Raw genomic sequence first — 26,683 nt, 5'->3', positions numbered from 1 at the left:
TAGTAACAGTAATACAGCATTTTCTCAATCATACAATATGTTTTAAAATTAATTGCATGCCATTTATCAACACAAGCCATCCAGCATTTAACATGATATTCTAAAATCGATCTAGCTTACTGCAGTGTGTCTTACAGCAGCCGTTATAATGTTATAACATAATTTTCACAACATTCAAATGTATCTAATATGATAAACAGAGCTGCATTACCTCATACTCATCACTGGAAAAGCGGAAGTGGCGCCTGCGTCTGTGGCATAATAAAAGTTCTGTGGCTCGTGAGGAGCAATTGCTCCGTTCAGCTCCCACAACACTCGGTCCTGCTCTGCTTCATACTATAGTAGCTTTAATAATCGCATCCATGAACATGATTTCTGCCCCAATTATTTCCACCGGCTATGAGGTGGAGACCACATGTCCCAAGATTCCACGCTCAATCTTGGCATCAGCATGCTACGCGTTTGTTTTAAATAGGCATCTAGTGGACAGAAAATTTTACATATTGCACCTTTAAAGGTGCAGTGTGTAAATTTTAGCGGCATCTAGTGGTGAGGTTGTGAACTGGAACCTCACCCCTCCCCTTCGAAGCAAAATAGAGAAGCTACGGTGGCCGCCTGGCTGACACAAGACAAAGATGTCGTCGTCTGAGACAGCAGAAAGTATGTTAGCAGTCAAGCAATGAGGTTTCTTCTTACTCCTAACAAAGAACAGTCTCTGCTTCTAATAAACCAGACGACTACTACTTCTACATCTTCTTTGTGCGTATTCAACGTAGTGACGATGCAAGCTGCCTTTAAAAACACGAACGATTTAGAAGAACAACAACATAGTGATGAAACACGCTCTGTAGAGTGTCCGTTTAGGGCTGCTGTAGAAATATGTCAGCGCAAAATGACGTCTTGACATGGAGAGGCAACCCCCGGTGTATGTAGATAGAAATGGCTCATTCTAAGGTAATAAAAACATAACGGTTCATTTTGTAAGGTCTTTAAACACCACTGAAAACATAGTTATGTATATTATATTGCATTTCTGTCAATAGATCCTCCTAAATTTTACACATTGCATCTTTAACTTTAACTTCTTGAGCAGTAAATATTAGAATGATTTCTGAAGGATCATGTGACACTGAAGACTGGAGTAATGATGATGAAAATTCAGCTTTTCTATCACAGAAATAAATGACATTTTAAATATATTAGAATAGAAAACTCTTGATTTTAGTTTTTAGTGTGGTTTATTTTTATTTCTTTTTAACAAAATTGTATGGATTTTTAATAGGAGTGTGCACGAATATTCAAAATGTATTATTCGCAAAATACTGTTCGAATTTTACTACGTTACTTCCTTTAAGTTTCGTAGAGGGAGGCAGGTTTAAGAACAGAAACCACAAGCTGCTGTTAGAAACTTAGCTTAGCACACCGTCTATCTTTTTTGTCTCTGCAACGTCTGTCAGTGCAGTGCGTTTTCTCGCCTGAGCATATGGATATTATTGTTTTTCTAAACATGAACATGTGAAATAATATAAACACGATAACCATATGCTGACTCGAGTGTATATGTAAGTTCTGTACGATAACCGGCGCAGCCGTTCGTGCTGCTTTAGTTTAAATGCTTTTGTTCTTTATATTTTTTGTTCGCACATATTGTTTAAAAGAAATTCTTAAAAGGTTAGTTCACCCAAAAATTCTGTCATTAATTACTCACCCTTACTCACACCCATAATGGCCCTTTCACACAGGACGCGGATAGCGCTGCTCTTGCCACTGGGTTAAGCACAGCCCTTCAGAAGTTCAGATACAACGCAATTTGTGCTATGCTGGCCAGAGCAAAGTAGGCGGAGTTTTCAAAACTTTTAGCAGGAGTTCTATACATCTAGTCATTTGATGCCCTGTTTCTATTGGCAGCGTAGGTAATCTTCACAGAGCTCAGCGGCGGAAGTTGAACTATTTTGAACTTTGACCGCGGCGTGCGTGCAAACTCCTCGCGCTGTGTGAAAGGGCTATAAGACCTTAGTTCATCTTCGGAACACAAATTAATATTTTTTATAAAATCCGATGTCTCAGTGAGGTCTGCATTGACAGCAAGATAATTAAAGGTGCCCTAGAATGCCTTTTCACAAGATGTAATATAAGTCTAAGGTGTCCCCTGAATGTGTCTGTGAAGTTTCAGCTCAAAATACCCCATAGATGTTTTTTTATTAATTTTTGTAACTGCCTATTTTGGGGCATCATTAAATATGCACCGATTCAGGATGCTTCCCCTTTAAATTCTCGCGCTTTCTGCCCCCAAGCTCGCGACTCTAATACATTGCATAAACAAAGTTCACACAGCTAATATAACCCTTAAAATGGATCTTCACAAAATGTTTGTCATGCATGCATCAGATCATGTAAGTACAGTATTTATTTGGATGTTTACATTTTATTCTGAATGAGTTTGAGGCTATGCTCCGTGGCTAACGGCTAATGCTACACTGTTGGAGAGATTTATAAAGAATGAAGTTGTTTATGCATTATACAGACTGCAACTGTTTAAAAATGAAAATAGCGACGGCTCTCTTGTCTCCGTGAAAACAGTAAGAAACGATGGTAACTTTAACCACATTTTACAGTACATTAGCAACATGCTAATGAAACATTTAGAAAGACAATTTACAAATATCACTCATCATGATATCATGGATCATGTCTGTTATTATTGCTCCATCTGCCATTTTTTGCTATTGTTCTTGTTTGCTTACCTAGTCTGATGATTCAGCTGTGCACAGATCCAGACATTAATAGCTACTGGCTGCCCTTGTCTAATGCCTTGAACATGGGCTGGCATATGCAAATATTGGGGGCGTACATATTAATGATCCCGACTGTTACGTAACAGTCTGTGTTATGTTGAGATTCACCTGTTCTTCGGAGGTCTGTTAAACAAATGAGATTTATATAAGAAGGAGGAAACAATGGTGTTTGAGACTCACTGTATGTCATTTCCATGTACTGAACTCTTGTTATTCAACTATGCCGAGGTAAATTCAATTTTCAATTCTAAGGCACCTTTAACGCTTTCAAACGGCCAGAAAACTACACTATTTAAAACAGTTCATGTGACTACAGCGGTTCAACCTTAATGTTATGAAGCGACGAGAATACTTTTTGTGCACCAAAAAAAAAAATATCTAGTGATGGGTGATTTCAAAACACTGCTTCATGAAGCTTCGAAGCTTTACGAATCTTTTGTTTCAAATCAGTGGTTCGGAGCATGTATCAAACTGCCAAAGTCACACCCCCCAGTGGTGAACCACTGAAATTTCAAAACACTTACGATATAACGAAGTCTCGTTTACTGAAATCACGTGACTTTGGCAGTTTGATACACGCTCTGAATTATTTTGCAATTATTTTGCCGTCAATGGAGGCCTCACTGAGCCATCGAATTTTATCAAAAATACCTTCATTTGTGTTCCGAAGATGAACGAAGATCTTACGGGTGTGGAACAACAAGAGGGTGAGTAATTAATGACTGAATTTTCGTATTTGGATGAACTTACCCTTTAAGATATAACTTAAGCTTGTTGTGTACATTGCCTAATCCTAAGCTTGTTCAGAAATGGTGACAAAAACTTGATGAATAAAAAAAAAGTTAAACGTCATTTGAATATACAAATTTTTATGTGCCCAAATATTCAATCGCAATATTTTTGAAAACTGATCATCCCTAATTTTTAATATCCAACATTGTCTTTGGAAAATGAAAATGTGACAAAATGAAAGCGTGACAAATCAAACACTAAGACGTTCTGAAATATTAATTTTCAAGTTTTCACTCAAGTTGTTATGCTGATCATATAAAATTGCAAAATAGAAGCTTTTTCTGTAGTGTAGTTATATTGGCCTTGCTGTGTATGCATTTGATACACACAACAGATACACTTTTAAAATATGTAGTCTTTCTCTAGTGGAAAATAGACTGACATCATCTTCTCAAGGGCATATGCAATATTTTATTCAGTGAAATGCTCTTTATAATGAGACTGTCCCTCTTAGTTCATTATAAATATAACCTGCCAAAATAATGCTTCAAGAGTTACAAAACCGTAAGCAAATAATTTGACAGCCTACCATTCAGACACATCAATGACCATCAGAACCGTTATCCTCGGATCTTTGCTTGAATAGATTTGGCCTTAGAGAAAAAATAAATAAATAAAACACTCTGGCAGGTCTACAAGCGTAGGTGAATTGGTGGTGAAAAACACTCCACAACTGAATGTAAAGTGCTTTTGTCCATAATTCAATCTGTCAAGTGTGGTTTTGTCAGGTTGTTTTATAAAAATAGATTTATTTGTTTGGTGCTCAAACACCAGGCTCAATGGTCTCATTGTCTTGGGCACACATGATTTATGCATGTCCATTGGAGGCATCAGTGAATGTTCTGGTGAAGTATGTATGCCATCTTAACAAAGCTCATTGGTGTGGATTTCACAGGTCAGCTGGAGGTGATTATGGATCGTAGGCTCAATCAGGATGATAATCGAGGTTTGGGTCAGGGAGTGCTGGACAACAAGATCACTGCCAACTCCTTCCGCCTACTGCTGGAGAAGAGGAGCTCTGCAGAGGAGGTAATCAGGAGGGAGAAATAATTGAGCTAAAGAAGAAAAATGAATGTGTCCGTTAATGACAACAGTCTGGCTGTTGACCATTGACTCTGTGTCTGGATTTTGGACATTTTTAATTTATCAGCTTTTGTTGATGTTGGATATTTAATTGCACATGCTCATTTTCCCTGTAATTCTATTACCTTTGCCGTCATCTAATGCTCACTTAAAGAGTTAGTTCGACCCAAAATAAAAATTATGTAATTAATTACTCACCCTAAACTCGTGAGACTTTCGTTCATCTTCAGAACACAAATTAAGATATTTTTGATGAAATCTAAAAGATACTGTGACACTTCAAAAAGATCATAAAGAAAACTAATCCATATGAATCGAGCAGTTTTGTCCAAAGTTTTTGAAAAAACTAAACCTCTCGATTCATATGGATTAGTTTCCCGATCTCTTTATGATCTTTTTGAAGCGTCACAGTGTCAGTTGCAAAGGCAGTCAATGGTGGACAGACATCTCTCAGATTTCATCAAAAACATCTTAATTTGTGTTCTGAAGATGAACGAAAGTCTTACAAGTTTGGAACGACATGAGGGTGAGTAATTTTGAATGAAAGTCATTTTTATTTTGGGGTGAACTATCCCTTTAAAGTCAATCTTTAAAATTACTAATGATTTAATAACACCATTAAATGTGAGCTTTAGCCAATCTCAGAATTAATTTTTCATACTGTACATCATAATGTTGTGATGCCTAAATTCTTTTGTAGCATTTAACATTTTTTTTTTTTTTTTGTTTAATGAAATTTTATTTATTTATTTATATAGACATAGTAGTATCGTTATATAGTGCATTCAAAATTTTTGAAGAAGTCTCTCATATTCACCAAGGCTGCATTTATTTGATCAAAAATACAGTAAAACAGTAATACTGTGAAATAATATTAAAAGAACTGTTTTCTATTTTAATATATTTTAAAATGTAATTTATTCCTGTGAATTTTCAGCAGCCATTACTCCAGTCTTCAGTGTCACATGATCCTTCAGAAACATTTCTTATTATTTTCAATGCACGAGATTTAAAGGGGCCGCAGCCTAAATCGGCTCATATTTAATGATGCCCCAAAATAGGCAGTTAAAAAAATTTATTAAACAAAATCTATGGGGTATTTTGAGCTGAAACTTCACAGACACATTCAGGGGACACCTTAGACTTATATTACATCTTTTAAAAAGACGTTCTACGGCACCTTTAATAGAATATTGGCTATTTATTAGTACTTATTAAGCATATATTAATGCCTTATTCTGCATGATCATATTCTACATTCTTAATCCTACCGAAACCTAAACTCAATAACTGAATTAGGAGTTTATTGAGGGAAAAGTTGTAGTTAATAGTTTATATGTGTTCCCTATACTAAAGTGTAACCACTTTTTTTGTTTGTTTGTTTGCAACACTATATATGTCTTTACTGTTGCTTTTCATCAATTTAATGCACATTTGATTAATAAAATTATTTTTTTCTTTAAAGAAAACAACATACTGAACTCAAATTTTTGAATGGTAGTGTATGTCTATAAATAAATTGTATAGCCATTAACGGCTTTAACATGAAAATAGTTAGCAGCATAATCCCTAAAGACTTGCTTAGGGTGGTACCTGGTTTTACATTACTGATAGTGGGTCCAAGCTTGTTGTTTATGGTCATTAGTTGGCCTAGATGGTTAAACTGGCTCATGGATCTGGTTTCAACCTGGACCAACAACTACAAACCAGTTCCTGGTTTCTAGTGTTGTAAAAACTGGCTTGACCACCCTAACCAGTTTCTCCCCAGCAGTGTTTACAATATACCCTGATGGTTACTGTCTACGTAGGGTACTGACGCTTTACTGTGCTTTCTTGTGTTATTGTGACTAAAATACTGCAGTAGTTATGTAATTGTTATAATTCATCTATCTTAGCTGTAAAAATGTTGACAGTTGAAATAACTTTAACTTGCTTAGCTGAATTTTCTTTGAAATGCTGCTACACCATGACAGTCATAGTAAACGACAATTTTGCTCAAATGCAGAAGTGTTTGCATTCATGGACTCGCATTGTTGGAATGAAACATGCACATTCCCAGAAGAAAATGCAAGGCTACAGTCGAGGTGTTTCATGCTCAAACAGCAACATTACATAATAAAGAAAGATGAAAATGTAAAAAAAGCATAATAGGTCCTTTTGAGTCTTTAAGGTTCTCTGCTAATGCACCACTTTCCTGTCTTAGGCCCAGAACGAGGAGACTGCACCCTATAGTTATCCATCTATACTGAGTCACATGTCGTGCATGTACCTCAACCATCCCCTCATCTCAATGCCAGTCAGACAGCAATCGGACACTCCATCCTTGATTCCCTACAGCCCTCTGAGCTCCTCCTTCCCCTGCGACATGAATCTGGTCAACCTGCGCACTATCCAGTCTAAGGTATGTCTCAGATGTGTTATCTTCAAGAAGATTTGAAAGAGGAAGCTTAAAGCTGTTTTGGCCCTAATTGGGGAGTATAAGACTGCTGGCTCAGTTCCTAAGAGGGCCATAAAGAGTATTGACCTTCAAATTGATATATCAGAGTCCCATTTCCCAGGGCTGAGTGGTAATATTTTAAAACATGACAGGATAAAGGTAAAAATGCTCAGAGGAGGGCTTATGGGAAAGTTTGAAAGATTTCATAGCAGATGGGAGGATGTGATTCATGCTGGCTTAAATGCTTAAAGGGGTCTTATCATGAGAAATCACATTTTGCTTGATCTTCTGAGATAAAAGTCATCATAGTATCATCAAAACACACTGTAGCTTTAGGAACTCAGCACTTCCTCCAAAGTGACTGTTTATTGAAATTGCATATAAACACATGACTGTCAACGTTAACATGTCAAATGCATATTTAATATTCATAAATGGATAGTTATTCTTAACTCCAGAAGAAATACTGTCACTATGTATTCTTCTGAAGAATTTTAGAAAGACTGACATTTATTTTGAACAATAACCTTGATTAACAGTTTATGTGGCACATTTCAGCTTGGATTGTTTGATGAGTCTATCACATAATGTAGGCTTAGTATGTATGATATTGAAGGATGGGATAGTTAAAACGGTATCGGTCTCAACAGCAAACCTGCAGTTTGTGAGTAAACAAATTCATGCAATGGCATCTTAAAGGCATAGCTTCAAAAACAAAATAAATTGTAAATAAATTACTAAATGAGTTTCGGTACATAAAATTTAGTAACATTATAAGCGGATCCACAGTAAAATAAATAAATAAATAAAAGGAAATTATATTACGCTTAAAAGGGATAGTCCACCCAAAAAATGATAATTTGCGGTTAATTTACTTACCCTCAGGCCATCTAAGATGTAAGTGATAATTTTTCTTCAGTAGAACAGCAAAGAAGATATTTAGCTGAAACTGTTGTCCTTGGTGATTCATATAATGGAAGTCAATGGGTTGCCGTCACTTTGCATTATTATCTGTAATTCTCAGCCTCTGCAAATGGTCCTGAGCAAATTCACAGCAGTCTGCAGCCCGAACTTTAACAGCAAACTATACATTTAATGGATTTTTCACAAACAGCTCTCTAACAGGTACATTCCAAGCTCTATTGACCTACCTCGCTGTCTACATAGGCAGCTACTTTCTAAGGCAGCATATTAAAAGAGAAGTGCACCTGTAGTGTACTTCAAAACTTAAAGTTTATATTCAGTAAAAGTATATTTGAATTTACGTCAGTATATTCGGCAGTACACGTTAAAGGGTTAGTTCACCCAAAAAGAAAATTCAGTCATTAATTACTCACCCTCATGTCGTTCTACACCCATTCATCTTCGGAACACAAATTAAGATATTTTTGATAAAATCCGATGGCAGAGTGAGGCCTCTATTGCCAGCAAGATAATTGATACTTTCAGATGCCCAGAAATTTACTAAAAATTCAATTCCATACAATTCACATTTATTTGTATAGCGCTTTTCACGACACATATCATTTCAAAGCAGCTTTACAGAGAATGCATGTCAACATCACAATTTAAAGAATGCAGTTAGCAAATAATGTAATAATTTAGCCAATCAATTTACAATCACTGTTAGCAGTTTAATTGAAGGTAGAAGCAATGAGCTCCTGGAAAAATGAATTACATTAACAATATTTAGTATATAGAAATTGGGCAATGTGCATGTTGATCCAGATGATTGCGTCTTCTGAAGTCCTCGTAAACATAAAAACATATTTAAAACAGTTCAAAAACATTTTAAAACATGTGACTACAGTGGTTCAACCTTAATATTATAGAATATTATAGACGAGAATATTTTTTGTGTGGCAAAAAACAAAAACAAAATAGCGACACTTCAACAATATCTAGTGATGGGCGATTTCAAAACACTGCTTCAAAGATTTACAAATCTTTTGTTTCGAATCATGATTCGGATCACGTCGCAAACTGCCAAAGTCACGTGAACTATTGAAATTGCGAATCACTTATGACATAACAAAGCCTAATTTACTGAAATCATGTGACTTTGGCGCGCCAAACCACTGATTCCAAACAAAAGATTCGTAAAGCTTTGAAGCTTCATGAAGCAGTGTTTTGAAATCAGCCATTACTACATACTGTTGGAAAGTCATTCGCTGCATCCCAGTTCGCCTACTTATACTACGTCCTAAAAGTATGTACTTTGATGAAATTATGTATGTACAGATGAAATATAATGTGGATAACATTTAATAAATATCTTTTCGTCAGGTTATACTGATTATGAATCATTCAAGCCCCTTTATCTTAACAGCTCTGCTTAACCGTCGGTCTCGCATATCCGTCATGTTTGTAGTTTTTTTGACACTTTTTATTCGTATTTGTAGTTCTAATCGAATCCTCGTCCACAGCGCAATGTGTTATGGGCAATATTAGTGTGCACGGATCTGCACTTCGAATTCTAACCGGAAAAAGTAGACCATCCGGGTATCTTTGGAATACTCATTTCAACATACTACGATTTGGGACATACTAATTCTTTTTTCGAATACTATTTAGGACGGATAGTATGCGAATTGGGACGCAGCAATTATTTTGTTTTTTTTGGCACACAAAAACTATTCCCATCGCTTTATTATATTAAGGTTGAACCATTGTAGTCACAACTGTTTTAAATATTTTTTTAGTAGCTTTTTGGACATCTGAAAGTGTTAATTATCTTGCTGGCAATAGAGGCCTCACTGAGCCATCGGATTTTATCAAAAATATCTTAATTTCTGTGGTGTGGAACGACATGGGGGTGAGTAATAAAAGACATAATTTTCATTTTTGGGTGAACTAACTCTTTAACTTTATTTCAAAGTCAATAAAATGTTGAAATTTTATATAAAGTTGTACTTCAATGGGTCAAAAACACTCTAGAGTTCAGCTAATTGCATTTACTATAATTTAAACTATAATACATTTATATTTATTTGCAATTATCAAGCTGTTGTTAATTAACAAGTCTTTTTAAAAGTATGCTAATGTGTACATCTTTTGCTGCTTTAGAATTGGGCCAAAATAATATTATTAAGCAGTATTATATTGCTGTCTTGCCTTTAGAAGATATTTGAAGTCTAAAAATGCATACTTATTGTCTACATTCACAAACCATTACAGTGTGTCAGAATTCATTCTAAGTCTCAGGAATCTGAATTCTCTCATTTTATTTTATTCATTATTTTATTAATCAGTGAAATCATCAATGTTAGTGTCTCTTGCTTGAATTATGACTGACAGACCATCAGGAATCCAAAAAAAACTCTCCTTATCTGCTTATTTGGGAGTCTGAATTCACTCTCAGTATATATAAATATTAAATAAAATGATTGATAGGACAGCATTTGGTGCACTACGTAGAATAAAGTCATTGCTACACAATGCTTGAAAAGTTCCTTTGTTATGTGTCATAGCAATATCCACTCAAGGACATCCTTTATGCAAATGGAAAAGAAAAGTGTTTTTCAAGCATGGAAAACATTGATTACATTTCATTATTTATTTATTTTGCACAGCCAAAAATTCATCTCAGTTGTGAGAGCTTTATCGACTGTGCAGAGTGATTTACTATTTCTGTTGTTAATCTAGTGCTCCAGGTTTGCAGTGATGAGAGATTCTGCTGGGCAGAGATGTCTGTATAAATATTTTCATAATGTCAAGAAGGGACAAGTACAGTTTCGAGCTCAAATTTTATCATGAATAATGACAGAAAAATTTAATGGAATGTTTGGGTTCAATACAAGTGCTACCATAGAAAATAATTTCCACTCAGTTTGAAAAAGATAAATGCACTTGGAATGGACATTTATAGGGACAGATGCTATATTAGGAAAAGATTAAAACACAAATTGTTTTGAAAGTACTGTCACAAGATTCAAAGCTGCATCATTTTTGCTAATTAAAAAGTTTTATGCATGACATGAATAGTGACTTTCAGAAATATGAAGAAAATGATGGACACACTTGTAATATAAATGGTCAGTCTTCTAGAAAAAGCTGTATTATTCTACATGGAGTTGTTTTCCCCTTTGCGGGCAATGCGATTTTGACATCACATGATCAGTTGGGTCAGGCAATTGCCTGAATTACTTCTAATAATAACGACAACAGCAGTAATAATACTTTTATTTAAGAGAATGAAAAGATAAACGGCTTCAGTGCGAAGTGGCAGCAGTTGGTAAACTAACATCATACATCCAAGAGCCAGTGAAGTGCACATTTAAACATTTTGTGTGTAGTTATAAAATCATTTACTAAAACTATCTGTAATGTTTGAATGAGCAATGCACTGAAATTTCAGCAGCTTAAAATATGCAGATTTTTGGTTTTGACCTGAACAGTTTTGGAGGGCTGAAATCATTGACTGAAATGGTGACATTAAACATCAAACAATAAAGGTTTTGATGCTCTTCAATGCAACGTGACAGAACGCACGTGATCCGATTATCTCTTTCTCTTTACTATTGTAGCATGAAATAAACATGAATGAACATCAGAAGGTATATTAAAAGAAACAGTACAACTTACTGAATCTCATGTAATCACTCAATCATTTAATCTGCTTCAACCACAGAAAAACGTCAATCATACAGCTTGTAAACAATATATCATGTAATGTTGTACATTTACTTCGGGAAAGCTCTTTAGTCAGCTAGAAAAATAACTCTAAGGAGGAGCTTTTTGCTGAACATTTGCACTATATTACATATTCATTATATTTTTACTTAAACATAAATCTACATGTTTTTTTTTAGTACAGCCACTGTTTGTTTATATTTCAAGAATGAATTGGAGTAGAAAGAAACAATGATATCATTAAAACAATTATATAAAAACTGCCTTGTGTGCAGTTTAAATTTTTATATACAGCTCAATTTGATATACAACTAAATCCAATTAATTGATTATTAAATAAACTTTATGAATAAAATGAAAACTAGTTTTGATATTTCAGTAAAAAATTCATTTTTGTGTATCACTAGTTTTAATCCAGTATTTCAACACATTATGACCATTCATAGTCTGTAAATGCGCTATCTGTGACATTATACACGCAAGAATACCAGAAACAGACTGTTTAAATGGGTCATAACACAGATTTTTTATTATTTTAATATGTTCCTTAAGGTTAACTTATGTTCATGTATAATATATGAAGAAAACCATCATTTACAGACAAAGCATTATGAAATCATTTATTTATGGATTGTGATTACTTAAAGTTTTTAGCTGCTGTCAGATTCAATACAGTTGGCTTCATCTTTCAAGTTTCTTTGGAAAATCTCCATTACACTCATTTACAAAATAAAATGCTCCAAACAAACATATAATCCTTCAACATGATCCAGGAAACCATTAAACCATAAATCATCCTCCCGTTTCTGACGCTGGTATCCAAAGACTATACAGAGATGCTGTTTAAACTGGATGCGTCAAAGCGAACGTTCTTTCACTCTTTAATTTTTCCTGTCGACGGACTCTGTAAGACTCAAGTGTGTGGAGTAAGTCAGAAACTGAATACGCATCTATATACTGTATATAGGTTATATTTGCTTTTGACGCGATGTGACGCTTGCATGCATTAAAGGCAAATTTCAGCCGTTAACCAACTTACAGGTCATCCAATATCAAAACAAGCTGTTTTTCGAGCTTGATTAAATGAATGCTTTGTTTATAATGAGGAGGACGTTTTAAGGTCACTTTCAAGGTCCAGAAAGGTCCACATCATTAAAATAGTCCATGCGACTGCAGTGGTTCAACCTTAATGTCATGAAGCGACGAGAATACATTTTGTGCGCAAAAATAAAACAAAAATAACAACTTTATTCAGGGAAGGGGAAAAATTGTTGAATAAAGTCGTTATTTTTGTTTTGTTTTTGCGCACAAAATGTATTCTCGTCGCTTCAGGTTGAACCACTGTAGTCACATCGAACAATGTCTTTCTGGACCTTGAAAGTGTTGTTGAATTGCTGTCTATGGACAGCAATTCAAAAAAATATCTTAATTTGTGTTCTGAAGATGAACGAAGGTCTTACAGGTTTGGAATGACATGAGAGTAAGTAATGACAGAAATTTCATTTTTGGGTGAACTAACCCTTTTAGCTATGAAACTTGCAGGATGTTTATTGGTACAAAGACCTCTTATATGTCAAAAGATCAAGGCAAATTTTCTTTCTCATGTCATGACCCCTTGAAATATATAAATCTCCACCCAAAGAAGAGTTACATCAATAAAGCAAGCAACTTTATTGAAATCCAGCTTTGCACAGCTCAAATAATAAACATCAGATCTAATATGTATGCTTCATAAAAAAATAAGTGAAAATTCATTTCCACTTTGAACCCCCCCAGAATGCCTTGCCCCATCAATCCAGTGTAAGTGCATTACTGTAAATGCAATCTTTGTTTGATTTACAAACCGAAGGTCGTTGAAAGTATCTCGAAATCGTCAGCCTGTCACATGCTGTTGATAAAGCTTGAGTTATCGAACCAGGACGATTGCTTTAAGTTCCTTTGTTTTCTGATGTCTCAAGGAGAGGCTCTTTCCATCAAGTTGTGATGGGAGAGACTCTCACTGTGATGCTGAGCTGCAGCTGATGAGTGCAAAGCAGCGCTCCATAATTGGCTCAGTGTGTGCGTGTTGAGAAGAAACAGTGTTGTGTTTATGCGGCCTGAGGCTCCATCTCGTTTCTCTCGCAGGAGGAAGGGGGAGGTCCATCCGAGCAAGCTGCTTTGATACTGCACAGAAAAGGCTTTGACTGTGGTTTCTCCAATCGGAACACTGGCCTACTGTGTGCCACCACACGTGGCAAGGTAAAGCAGATCACGCGGCTTCCCACACACAGACACACATCAAAAATTCAAAGAGAGTCTCATCACTGCTACTTAATTTTGGAAGAACTTGAGGCTTATATTTAAAAATGTTTTACATTTGTTCCCAAAGGATAGTTTATTCAAAAATGAAAATGTGTTTTAAACAAAAAAAACAAAAACAATATTCCATAGAACATAAAAGGGAGATCTTAGTGGTAATTTTCTTCCATCCATTTACAATGAAATGAGACTAGAGTGTACAAGTTTTACAAAAGGACACAAAAGTACCATAAAAGTGATATGAAAGTCATGTAATAATTTTTGGGTGAGAAACAAACCTAAATTTAAGTTATTCACCGAAAATCTTCCCCTCCAGTGAGCTTTTAACTTGACAACTGCTGCTATTGAAATTAATGGTCGACCGATTTATTTATCACCATGGATATATCGACTGATATTTGGCACTTTTCAAATATTGACATCGGCTGATATGTGTTTCTGTTTGGCTGATGTGTAGGAAGTAGGACTTATATTTTGACCATACTGAGAACGCCAGTGCCTGAACACACAGCGCTGCATTCTCTGTCTTCATTAGTTTACGGTCTCTGTTTAACAGTTTTGTCTAATACATTATTATTAGATAGAACTATTGAACAAGTATAGTAAACGGTATAAGAAAAGTATTATATAGCGTTTGCTTTTCTATTATTAGTAACAGAAAGGCAAACACTGTAACGTTAATCAGTGTTGCCAAGAATTAACACTTGCCGCGGTTTGTTTTTCATGTCAACAGGTTGAAGCAAACCCAAATAACATGATAATTAGCCCTTGGAGTGCGAATTTCACCAGGGGAACCCCACCAAAAATGTGGATTTTACCCCTCGGAACGCGATTTTTACTCAGTGGACTCCACTGAAACGCAATTGGGCTAGTTTTGAGTAGCAATTGGGCGGGTTTTGTTGTGAAAACCTGGCAACCCTGACTGTAATACTTTCTCTTTTAGCGTTAGCAGTCAGCAAATACGCATTTATATAATTTAAACAAATCTTTGAATATCTAATAAACATTTAATTTCACAAACCTTTCAGACTTAGTCGAATCCAGCTGTGAGATCTTCTGAAGTGCGCATTTGTAACCTGCATTAAGCTGTTGCTCTGTGCGTTACGGTCGGTCAGCGTGAATTGAATGTGGACAGGAGAGAGACGCACGATCGACAAACACTCGATTTCAAACTATGCTGCACTATATCCAGTTGCTCACTCTGTCATATTTATTTTATTTTCAATGTGTGCTGTATGTAAAATTAGTATTTCTTTGTCTTTATTTAAAATATATATCCCAGTGAGCGCAAATTTATCAAATTACAGAGTTCCCAGATACAGTTTACTTACTTTTTATTGATATTTTTTAAACAATTTCATTATTTGTGAAAAATACTGTAATAGGATTATAGAATCAAGAAGTTGCCATCTAACATAGGCCTTATAAGTCTGTTTACTTTTCATATTTACTTTTTAATAAATTTTCAAACTATTTATTTTGTAGTTTATTAAATATTAAGTAAAATTCATTTAAATTATAATTATAAATGATATATATATCGGCTTCATATCGGCCACCGTACTCTCCAAGGCATGGGCCATCAAAAAAACAATATTGTGGTCGACCACTAATTGAAAAATATTGAGTCACTGTGTTGAACATGAGAACTAATCATTCAGACCAGTTTTGTGAATCATATCAGCTGATTCATTAAAAATAGGCCAATTCACACTGCATCGACAGATGGCGACCAATGCTGACAATCACCAGATTACAGTACGTCACTTCTCTGACATTCCACCATGACCCAAGTGCAGATTCAGCATATTGAGTTGGTGAAATCAAGCTCCGACAGATGCCAACAGACAATGGCTACGTTTATATGCACCAATTTTCTTCAATCCGAATGAATTGAATCCAACTGCAAATCTGTTTACATTTACTCTAAACATTGTAATCTGATTCAAATATCCGTTTATATGAATTTTATATACATTCCGATTCAAACTTTTGCGCACGCGCTCTGCATGTGTGACATCATATCAATCACACTTGCAGTAACACTCAACAGACGATGATCATGTATCGACGATAGCCAGAGATATTGTCAAAAGCAATATCATGGCAATATTAAGAGGATTTGGTATTTCCAATTAATGCAGACCTGTTACTTTCTTCTAGTCTATCATTATAACTATTAGGTTCGGCTTCTTTTATTATTAAATTAATATTATACGTGCTGTGAGGATAATAAAAGATTAGGCTATAGCTATCATCATTTTTTTTAGGTCTATTATACAGTGAATTATAGGCCTAATTAAAATTATTAAGAGTGTAGGCTATAATATTTCCTAACACCGCAGTCATCAATAAAAATTAAGCACAGCTTTACTTAAAAAAAACAACCTGTTTAACACGAAATATTATTATTCTGATTTCTTTCACTATGTGTATGGCCACAAGAGAAATGATGGAATAAATTAAGACAGTTATATACCGTTATCAGCATATTATGTTGAAATTCGCCTCTGAGAGAATATGCTCCGTTAATGCAGTGTCAGACTGCTCACCGGCATAACTCTTGCGCAAAGTTTGCACGTTACTTCTTGTGTGATATCCATTGGCTCTCCTTCTTGTTTTAAAATGGAAAGATTTCCAATATTAGGACGAAGGTATACAGCTATGCCACTGCCTTTTGGCATTCATCTTTACAACGAAAGATGTGAACGTGAACTTGCGCATTTACGCACTGTGTAATGTGTACCAACATTGCACTGCTCATGTGCCCCAGAGACTTCTGAATACGATTGAGAAAGTAGTCGGATTCAAGCGTTTAGATGGTAATTGTTGGATCGGATTAGAAAAGGAATAAACCACCCCTTCCAATCCGATCAAAATTTTATTCGAATCGAGCTCAACCAGATCGATTAAGGTATTTACATGAACGTTTTTCAATCCGATTGATCCGATTAAAAATGGATTTTTTGGGTGCATGTAAACATAGCCACTGACAGACGTAACACGCTGATCCTACAAAACCTGATGAAGCGTATGTTGCCATATATTGGTGCAGTGTAAATTGGCCTTAAAAAAGTTTTGTTTATGAACTGGACAGCACTGCTTAACTTCACTAATAAATTCTCACAAGCACGTCAAGGTGAGCTAGCGTGGATGTACATGTCGATGATTAACACCATAAATTTCAATCTGCTCCTCAGATAAAGCATTATATGGCTTCAGGGTAATATGGACTACTTGTATGGTTCTTTTGTGTCCTTTTTTGAAGTTTGTTTGAAGTTTTAAGTTTGTTTATATCGGCTATTTTACAGCGCCCTGAGCACATCCAAACAAATTTCAGAATCTGAACGATCAGTTATATAATATAATGTAATGAAGTGTGTAATTTCTAAACAAAATTGTAAAAATAATATGCAAATATCTGCAAATGGTTGAACTTTCCCACATCCCAAACTCACACCATTGGTTGAGCCGATGTTGCTGTGTTGGGCTGTGATGTGTTTCCAAAAAGCATTGTTATTGAACTGTGATCGCAAGGTCTGCCTTTATCAACATAGTTCAAGAAGCCTTTGTTTCCTGAACAAACATATTTCCAATGAACATTTGCAAACAGCATCACAAATTTATGTGGTTGTAACTACAGCTCTTGGCATGTGAGAATTTTCTGTTAGTTTGATGTGGATTATATTAAATATCTCGTGCTCTTGAGCAAAATGAGAAAACTGACATTCAGTACATCTATATCTTTTATTCCAAATAGGTACAAATTTCATTCTACATCGTTTAGCTTGTCAAGAGAATGAAAGTGTTGTTTTTTGAAGAGTGGGCATGTGCATATCAAATAAGCAGTGGTGGCGTTAGGCCAGAGCTTGCTGCAAGTGGTACTCACTGCAGAGTCCAATGATGTCCAGCTCCACCTCTCTGGACATCTAATGGAGTTGGGGGATACCCTGACAGCAACATAGTGTGGCCCAGATCCGGTCCACATCTGGTCCGCGTGTAATCCACATGTACTAGATGTGACCCGGATCTGGGCCACACTATGTTGTGGGTAGAGTTAGGGTAGGGTTAGGGTGTCATTGGATAATCTGTCAAGGTAAAAGTTCAAATTTTAAAACCAGCACTCCTTTCCATTTTGTTCACATGTTTAAAAGCACAAGCGCGTTCCTTCATTTAGCTCACTCCTCATTATCTGTTTCAGCCATTAGGTGGAACTGTCTATAATAAATACATATGTCTATGGGACTGTAAGTTGACAAGTTTCAATAAACCTTTATTGATTCAGAGGGCTGATAATATAATAATAAAGATGTTCAGCGAAATTGATACCATGCTTAAATGATTAGTTCACTTTCAAATAAAAATTACCCCAAGCTTTACCCGTCCTCAAGCCATCTTAGTTGTATATGACTTTCTTCTTTCTGATGAACACAATCTGAGATATATTAATAAATATGCTGATGCGTCCAAGCTTTATAATGGCAGTGAGTGGGATCAACAAGTATGAGCTGAAGAAAGTGTCTCCATCCACATCCATCCATCATAAACATATTCCACATGGCTCTGGGGGGTTAATAAAGGCCTTCGGAAACAAAATATCCATATTTAACAAGTTATAAAGTAAAATATCTACCAGCCCGCCTTCCAAATTCAAGTTACGAAGAAAGTGTAAAACTCTCTCAGTTCAAAAAGCTTACGCATAACTTGAATACTTTATTTATTTATTTTTTACATAAACACATCGCTTCGCTTCAGAAGGCCTTTATTAACCCCCCGGAGCCGTGTGAAGTATGTTCATGATGGATGGATGTGGATGGAAGGCACTTTTCTTCAGCTCATACTCCTTGATCCCGCTCACTGCAATTATAAAGCTCGGATGCTTCAGGATATTTATTAATATATCTCCAATTGTGTTCATCAGAAAGAAGAAAGTCATATAGACCTAGGATGGCTTGAGGGTGAGTAAAGCTTTGGGTACTTTTCATTTGAAAGTGAACTTATCCTTTAATAACTGCACAAAATGGAAAATTAAATGAGTACAATGCAATAATTGCAGAGTATTGAAGTTATTTTTCTTAGCACCCACTTTGAACTGTTAACCACCATTGAACATGAAAAGGAAACAAAAATCTAGAAGTTAGAGTCAGATGCTCGTTATTTTGTAGATGTTCTTTATTTACAGCAGCATCATGGAGAAATTACATTGTGGAGAAGCTGCTTACTGACCGAACTGTGTATGCCAATTACATACTGCAAATAAAGAATAAAATGTCTTCCTGTTGTCCATGTAAATGGGACATTATTCCACCACCCGTTTCCTGTACAACAACGTATCTCACTACTTAACCACTATAATATGATGCATTGTTATAGGAACTAACTAGCTAGTCACGACTGTTTCCCAAAACCGGTCACACCTCTGTTGTTTGAACCACGGTAGTTCAACAATATAGGACTGTCGTTAATGTATTTATTATAGTTCATTTACATGAACAACTGATTTTTCAGTCATGTTAACATGCAGTATTTGGCATACAATTTTATTCCCGTGCAGTTCATTCAGTCAGCAGCTTTGTCCACAATTTAATTTCTCTGACATGCTGCTGTAATGAACTGAGGAATACTTCACTGTTTTTGTTCCCTGTTGTTTTGCTTTATTTGATGTTTGATTCATCACATGTTCCCTCTTACATCATACTACGGGGTTCCCTTTTGTATTTATTCACATGCCAAAAACAGCACTGATTGTTGACATGCTAAAAATATAAAGATAAAAATGTATATATGTAAGCAATAAGGTACGAGAGGCTGTGCTGTATTGTGAGTAAGTCACAGCTGAAGGGCGTTGTTAGGCACGACGCAAAGCGCAGTGCCTGCAACCCCTTCAGCCGTGACTTATTGACAATACAGCACTTGCCTTGAGTACCTTATTGCTTTTATAAAACGGTTACCACACAATACAAATATTAAAGCCAAAAATATGTAACAATGCAACTTTCATTAAGTAAACTTTCACTAAAAGCCTTCCCTCCGCCTGAAAAAAATAGTCCCTGACCGTGAACAGCAACAGAAGTTACATTATTATGGCATTAGATGGCAGCAAAGACTATCTTTATGAGTGTGTCAGTCAGTAGCAAAGATTTTTACATTAAAAAGACTGAATTGTTGTGAACACGGAACAAGATGCAACTGACAAATGCTTTGACTAGCGCTGTCAGTTATGGGAAAACCTCTTAAATGTTAAAAGGACAAGATAATACATCGGACATTTAATCTGATATCTTATTATGCACATAGGACTGACCTGAAGGAAAATGCTAAATCTGAATGCAGGTAATAAATTCGCACAATCAATCTCTTTCTAACAATACTCTTCTACATAATACAGTAAGCTTTAATGAACAATATCAACTGAAAACAAACAGTTTACATTGCTAAGAGTGGTTGCAAAAAGGTGTTGTGTTGTGATACACAGAACCGTTGGGTGAAGCCGTCATAGCCATGTTTTATCGTAAATAAAACAGCTATTGACCAATCAGAATCAAAGACAGGAACTAACTGTTTTATAAATATATTTAAATGGGATGAAAGCTAAAGAATGTACTGAATGTTAGCTTGCTCATTGTGCCCAAGAGCATGATCTATTTAAGTTCACGTCATTCTAACAAGAAACAATGCTTCTAACCACAGCTCGAGAGCTGTAGTTCCAACCACGCAAGTTTGCAACGTTGTTTGCAAATGTTTGTTGGAACTGTGGTTTTGGGAAATTCCAAATAGTTCAAGTATGCTGGTAACAACGGAACTTGCGACCATAGTTACACTCCACATGGAAATCAACATACAATGGATTACATAGTAACTCTGTATATTAAGATAGGACAGGAGAAAGTGTTTTAACATCAAAAAAATGATAAACTTCATCTCAACGGTGTTCATGTAAATAACGAAATGACCTATTTACAGATAGAGCCCCATAAGTAAATTAAAGTTGTTTACTTTCCACTTAAATCACAGGCTTAGCTTATAAACCTGCCAGACTGTCAGAAATGCTAACCATCTCACTTTGTACAAGTGAAAAATCAAAGTCTTAGGCCGTGACTCAATGCATGCTTGAACATGTTGTGTTGGAAATGCTCTAATCAACGTACTGTGTTTGCTGTGTGTGTGTGTAGATTCATTTAGAGAAGCTCCTGACAGATCTGAAGGTGAAGAGCATCACTCCTGTCTCGCTGTCTCTGATGCACACATACAGTAGTGAAGCCAACCCACAGGAGATCAGCCTTAAACCCATGGAAATCAGGACTTACCGCCTGCAGCTGAGCTGAGCCGCAGTCACATTGGCTCACGTACTTGAGAGCCATAAGGTTATTGCCTTTAGCCGAGGACTCGTCAAATGATTGTCAATATAAACCTTAAGCTTCACAGCAAAGTGCAATATGAAATCTCCAAGAATTCCCAACCAGCTCTCTCAGGTTATTTTAACATAACGTGATGCTTCTTATGTGTGATTCACTGTGCTGAGAGTTGACGTTTTTCACTGGGAACGTACAAGTTGTTGCACGATTTTAAAGTGTTGCTGCAGTGGAGATGGTGCAAGAAACTTTTTTCTTGTCTGTTACTTGATGAAGAGAAAAGCTTGTTTGATCAGTGATCTGTTCAATTTATCCTCACAATTCCCAATTTAATATAGAAAATTGATTGAATTCCTTAATTCATTTTTTTTTTCTTTTTTTATCCCTTTTTTTTTTTTTTTTTAATTTAAATTAAATGTTTTTAAATTTTATTTTATTTTATATCCTCACAATTCCCAATTTAATATAGAAAACTTATTGGGTTCTTACCTGAATTTTATTTATTTTTTCCTTTTTATTTTTATTTTATTTTAAAATTGAAAATTTTTATTTTATTTTATTTTATTTTATTTTTCCATCCCAAAGTTTTTACTCTGAATTTTACTCCTTTTTTATTTTTCCATTTTATTATTATTATTTTTTTTTTATTTTATATCCTCACAATTTCCAATTTAATATAGAAAACTTATTGGGTTCTTACCTGAATTTCATTTTTTTTTTCATTATTCATTATTTTATTTTAAAATTGAACATTTTTATTTTATTTTATTTTATTTTTCCATCCCAAAGTTTTTACTCTGAATTGTGCCTTAGTCTCACAGGGTGGTGTCTTTCTTAATGGATGTGATAAAATGAGTAATTTTAAAACTGAACATGATTTTTATCATTCAGTGTTGATTATAACATAGAAAACACTAATGACAGACAGTTTTAATTTTGTAGTCTTCAAAAAAAACAATCAAACATTTGTGAAAAGGTATGCAGATCGTAATATGGCATCGTATTTTTCTTTAAATGTCCCTCGATAATTTCTAGCAATGCAAATGACTGCAAGTTACTTGTGTTTATCACATTCATTGAAATGGGTCTTTTAATGTGACTTAAAATTTAGATGATTAAGCCTCAGATTTTGTGTCTATCTTAAGTGGTTTTTGTCATTATGTTTTTTTCTAAATATATAGATATTATATATTGGTCACCTTTTTTTCTTAATGTGTCTATTTTATTCAGTCTTAAGGATTGTAAATAGGTTCAGTAGCAACAAAAATTGACCAAAGGTGGGTGGGTGGTTCTTGTACTAAAGTGTGTGTATTGAAGATTTAATTCCATTGTTCCCAGAGATGATAGTTATCAGAGAATTTTTTTTATTTAATATATTAGGCTATATGAATATAAACATGCATAAATAATATAAATTTTCACAATGGTTGAGTTGGAAGGGGCGCTTGATCATAAAATGGTGTCATGGTTATTATAAACTTCATGTGATTGTGTTTAAGTTTAAAAATGGAAAAGCTAGATTTATTATACAATCAAACTATGCAAATGTACATTTTTGTCTTATGCAACAATGATCTATTTTTTTAGAGCTTAAGTCACAGACTTCCTGTAGTCAGAAATTCTCCAATTTTACCTGGCAAAGTTCTTAAAACGCTTTCTGATATGTAGATTTGCCACACATAATGATATATGATATGAATGTTTTTCACAAATGCGTTTCCTTCATTCTGTGATGTTTATTCTTAAAGGGAGTCCATTTTCTGTCTTGTGCTCTTTTTTTGGGGTGTTTTGTTTCAGGCTGTTTCAGAGTTGGCTGCTTGTCTTGAGTGTGAATGATGATCATTTGTTGACTTTGCTACTGTGATTTTTGTTGATTCAGCGTGTTTTTCTTTTTCCTTTTATGAAAATATCGACTGGCGTGTCGTTCTGTTGGTCAGTCAGAAGTGCTGTGATCACTGTATTCCAGCTAGCTGCTTAATTCACACTTTTATGACCAAATTGGTCTGTGACTGTAGTTAATCAGGATAATGAAAGCTGGCCAATGCTTTCCGACCCTGTGAGAATATTCCTCTATTTTTAATCTTGAACAGTGTGGTGACTATCTGAAGAGTATGCATCTTTTTACAAGAGTTGCCAATTACAATTTTAGTCAACGAATGTCTGTCGTCTCTCTGTCCGTCTGTCATTTACAAGGAATGTTACAGAAAAAATAAAAATTGTTCAGTCTTTTATCTGTTTCAGTTTTAAGGGTGTGTTTGTCACTATTTCTCAGTGCTTTATAGACTTAAAGGTAAAAATCATATATTAGTTTATGGTAACTCATAAGGTTTTGTGTTCTTTTTGACCTTTTCCATGCGTTTCTTCATTATCGTCTCCTCGTCCTCTTGCTTTCTTTTTTCCAGCACTGTCTTTTCAATCTCTTCCTCTTTTTCCAACATTATTTTCAATTCCTTTTGCCACTAAAAATGTTGGAAAGTGTAACAATAGATTATTAGAAATTCTCTGCACATTTTTTTCAAACTCTCCAGTCTTTGGGTCCCATTAAAAAACAGCTACTGTACCGCTAATATCTAAACTGAGTTAAGAATGCTTAGAGTTCTGACCGGTTGATGGATTACTTCACTGAATCAAAGGGAATGCAATACTCACTTGATCTTCCACAACTTTAATCAGATCGATATCAGTCCTGGTTCTCAGGTCCAGATGAGAAACTCCACGTTTGCCCTGTCTGATCAAATTTGCCACATATTTGAAATGAAAAAGATGAAATGAAGAACTGTAGAGGTACCATGACTCAGTGATGGTATTAGATGGTAGTATTGTGGAATTTTGATTTATAACATGGTACTAAAACATTAAATGGTCATATGAGTTTTTCAATGACCAATGTAATAATAATATAGAGATAGTATAATGATAGATAATACAATTTAACAAAAGCAAATGAGATCAAAGTTTGGAGTCTGCAAGATTTTTGATGTTTTTGAAAGAAGTCTCTTGCTCACCAAGGGTGAATTTATTTGATCAAAATTACAGTAAAAAGAGTAATATTATGAAATATCACTACAGTTTAAAAGAGTCCATTTTAATATATTTTAAAATGTATTTTCTCCTGTGATGGCAAGTCTGAATTTTCAATGCTCAAAAAACATGTCTTATCATTATCAGTGTTTTTTTTTTTCAGGATTCTTTGATGAATAAAAAGCTCAAAAGAACTTTTGTAACATTGTTTTTACTGTCACTAGTATGGAGCCCCTAAAGGGACATGGTGATGGAAAAATTAAATTAGATGAGATTGGAGGAAAAATAATAAGTCAATGCTTTTGCATTCTCTTATTGACTATTATTTCCCCCCCATCTCATCCCATTTTTTTCCTTCACAATTTCCCTTTAGAGGCTCTGTAGTTTAGTGCTTCTTTGCTGAATAAAATTAAATCTTTCTGATCCCAAACCTTTCAACTTCTCACTATTAACTAGTTGTTATTAGCATGCATCTTACTAGCATATTGCTATGCCATGTCAGAAAAAAAAAAAAAAAATTGTAACAGCTGCAATTTTTAGAAGAAAAAGATTAACCTTGGTGTCTTGTGAGCATCTTTAATAATAGTCTGATGTGGTTCAGGGCATCCTTCTCCAGCCCTGGCCGTGGAAATTGCCTCTTTCCTGGTTTTGGTGGTTTTCATTCTGTGTCGGTGGTTTGAAGAATGTGTAGTGAGCTGAACTGGAGGCCAGATCTGGGAAAGAGTGTGTGCCAGCCGCCCAGTGATCCGCTTGCTCTGTGCACATACACACACATCAACTGTGTGTGAACTTCTCATCCTCTCTCTGTGGTTCTCCAGGAGCCTTTTATCACCCTGGAAAGGAGATAATAACAGGGAGAAACTGCAGGTTCTATTGATCATGTAAAGGTTTGAATTAAGATTTTGTTCTGAATCCATTTTGTTTATATTCAGATACTTTGCTTCCTGATGCCTCACCATGTCTTCTCAGTGTTGGGCACAATATAATTTTTAAAATTGTGACTGAATGTACAAAAGCTTCATGCATTATTTAGCTGGATTAGAGTGAAATTTAACAAAACATAACTGCTTTCTTTTGTTTGTTTGTAGGTAGCACTGTAAAGACCTCATGAAATGATCTGACAAATGCAACAGACTTTCCTGTACTGATGTATTTCCTACTGAAACAAAGTTGGGGTGGGACAAAACAAAATATTCTTTCTTTTAAATAGCTTTTAGTTTATGCCAGGTAACATACTACTTTTAAAATTTACAGTATATACAGTGCTCAGCGTAAATGAGTACACCCCCCTTTGAAAAGTAACATTTTAAACAATATCTCAATGAAATAATTTCCAAAATGTTGACAAGACTAAGTTTAATATAACATCTGTTTAACTTATAACATGAAAGTAAGTTTAATAATATAACTTAGATTACACATTTTTCAGTTTTACTCAAATTAGGGTGATGCAAAAATGAGTACACCCCACAACAAAAACCACTACATCTAGTACTTTGTATGGCCTCCATGATTTTTAATGACAGCACCAAGTCTTCTATGTATGGAATGAACAAGTTGGCGACATTTTGCAACATCTATCTTTTTCCATTCTTCAAGAATGACCTCTTTTAGAGACTGGATGCTGGATGAGGAGTGATGCTGAACTTGTCTCTTCAGAATTCCCCATCGGTGTTCGATTGGGTTCAGATCAGGAGCCATTGAATCACTTTCACCCTGTTCTTCTTCAGAAATCCAACAGTGGCCTTAGATGTGTGATTAGGATCATTGTCATGTTGGAAGCGTGCACGATGACCAAGGGCACGGAATGATGGTAGCATCTTCTCTTTCAGTATAGAGCAGTACATCTGTAAATCCATGATGCCATCAATGAAATGCACCAGCAGCACTCATGCAGCCCCACATAAGGACACTGCCACCACCATGTTTCACTGTAGGCACCATGCATTTTTCTTTGTATTCCTCACCTTTGCAACGCCATACAGTTTTGAAGCCATCAGATCCAACAACATTTATCTTGGTCTCATCACTCCAGAGTATAGAGTCCCAGTAGTCTTCATCTTTGTCAGCATGGGTCCTGGCAAACTCTAGGTGGGCTTTTTTGTGCCTGGGCTTTAGAAGAGGCTTCTTTCGTGGACGGCACCCATGTATGCCATCCCTCTGCAGTGTACGTCGTATTGTGTCATGGGAAATAGTCACTCCAGTTTGGCTTTCTACTTCTTTAGATAACTGCAGTGAACTTGCATGCCGATTTTCTTCAACCCTTATTATCA

General features: G+C 35.3%; 2 protein-coding genes across 2 annotated transcripts in view; one reads left to right on the top strand and one right to left on the bottom strand.

Annotated features, from left to right (window-relative positions):
* Nucleotides 1-21,365, top strand: part of man2a1 (mannosidase, alpha, class 2A, member 1) — an 85,230-nt gene extending 63,865 nt beyond the window's left edge. The window contains exons 19-22 of the mRNA XM_067405908.1: nt 4,483-4,616; nt 6,874-7,071; nt 13,864-13,977; nt 21,210-21,365. Of these exons, the coding sequence (XP_067262009.1) occupies nt 4,483-4,616; nt 6,874-7,071; nt 13,864-13,977; nt 21,210-21,362 (599 nt within the window). The 3' untranslated portion in view covers nt 21,363-21,365. The remainder of the gene's footprint in view (nt 1-4,482; nt 4,617-6,873; nt 7,072-13,863; nt 13,978-21,209) is intronic.
* A 2,318-nt stretch (nt 21,366-23,683) lies between these two features.
* tmem232 (transmembrane protein 232) overlaps nt 23,684-26,683 on the bottom strand; it is a 32,338-nt gene continuing 29,338 nt past the window's right edge. The window contains exons 11-13 of the mRNA XM_067405909.1: nt 24,966-25,243; nt 24,039-24,117; nt 23,684-23,848 (exon numbers count right to left, since the gene is read on the bottom strand). Coding sequence (XP_067262010.1) covers nt 23,699-23,848; nt 24,039-24,117; nt 24,966-25,243 — 507 coding nt within the window. The 3' untranslated portion in view covers nt 23,684-23,698. The remainder of the gene's footprint in view (nt 23,849-24,038; nt 24,118-24,965; nt 25,244-26,683) is intronic.

This window comes from Chanodichthys erythropterus, chromosome 13 (assembly GCF_024489055.1).
Source record: "Chanodichthys erythropterus isolate Z2021 chromosome 13, ASM2448905v1, whole genome shotgun sequence".
Classification (NCBI taxonomy): domain Eukaryota; kingdom Metazoa; phylum Chordata; class Actinopteri; order Cypriniformes; family Xenocyprididae; genus Chanodichthys; species Chanodichthys erythropterus.
Note: the sequence above shows the minus strand (reverse complement) of the source record. Positions and strands in the feature narration are given on the sequence as shown.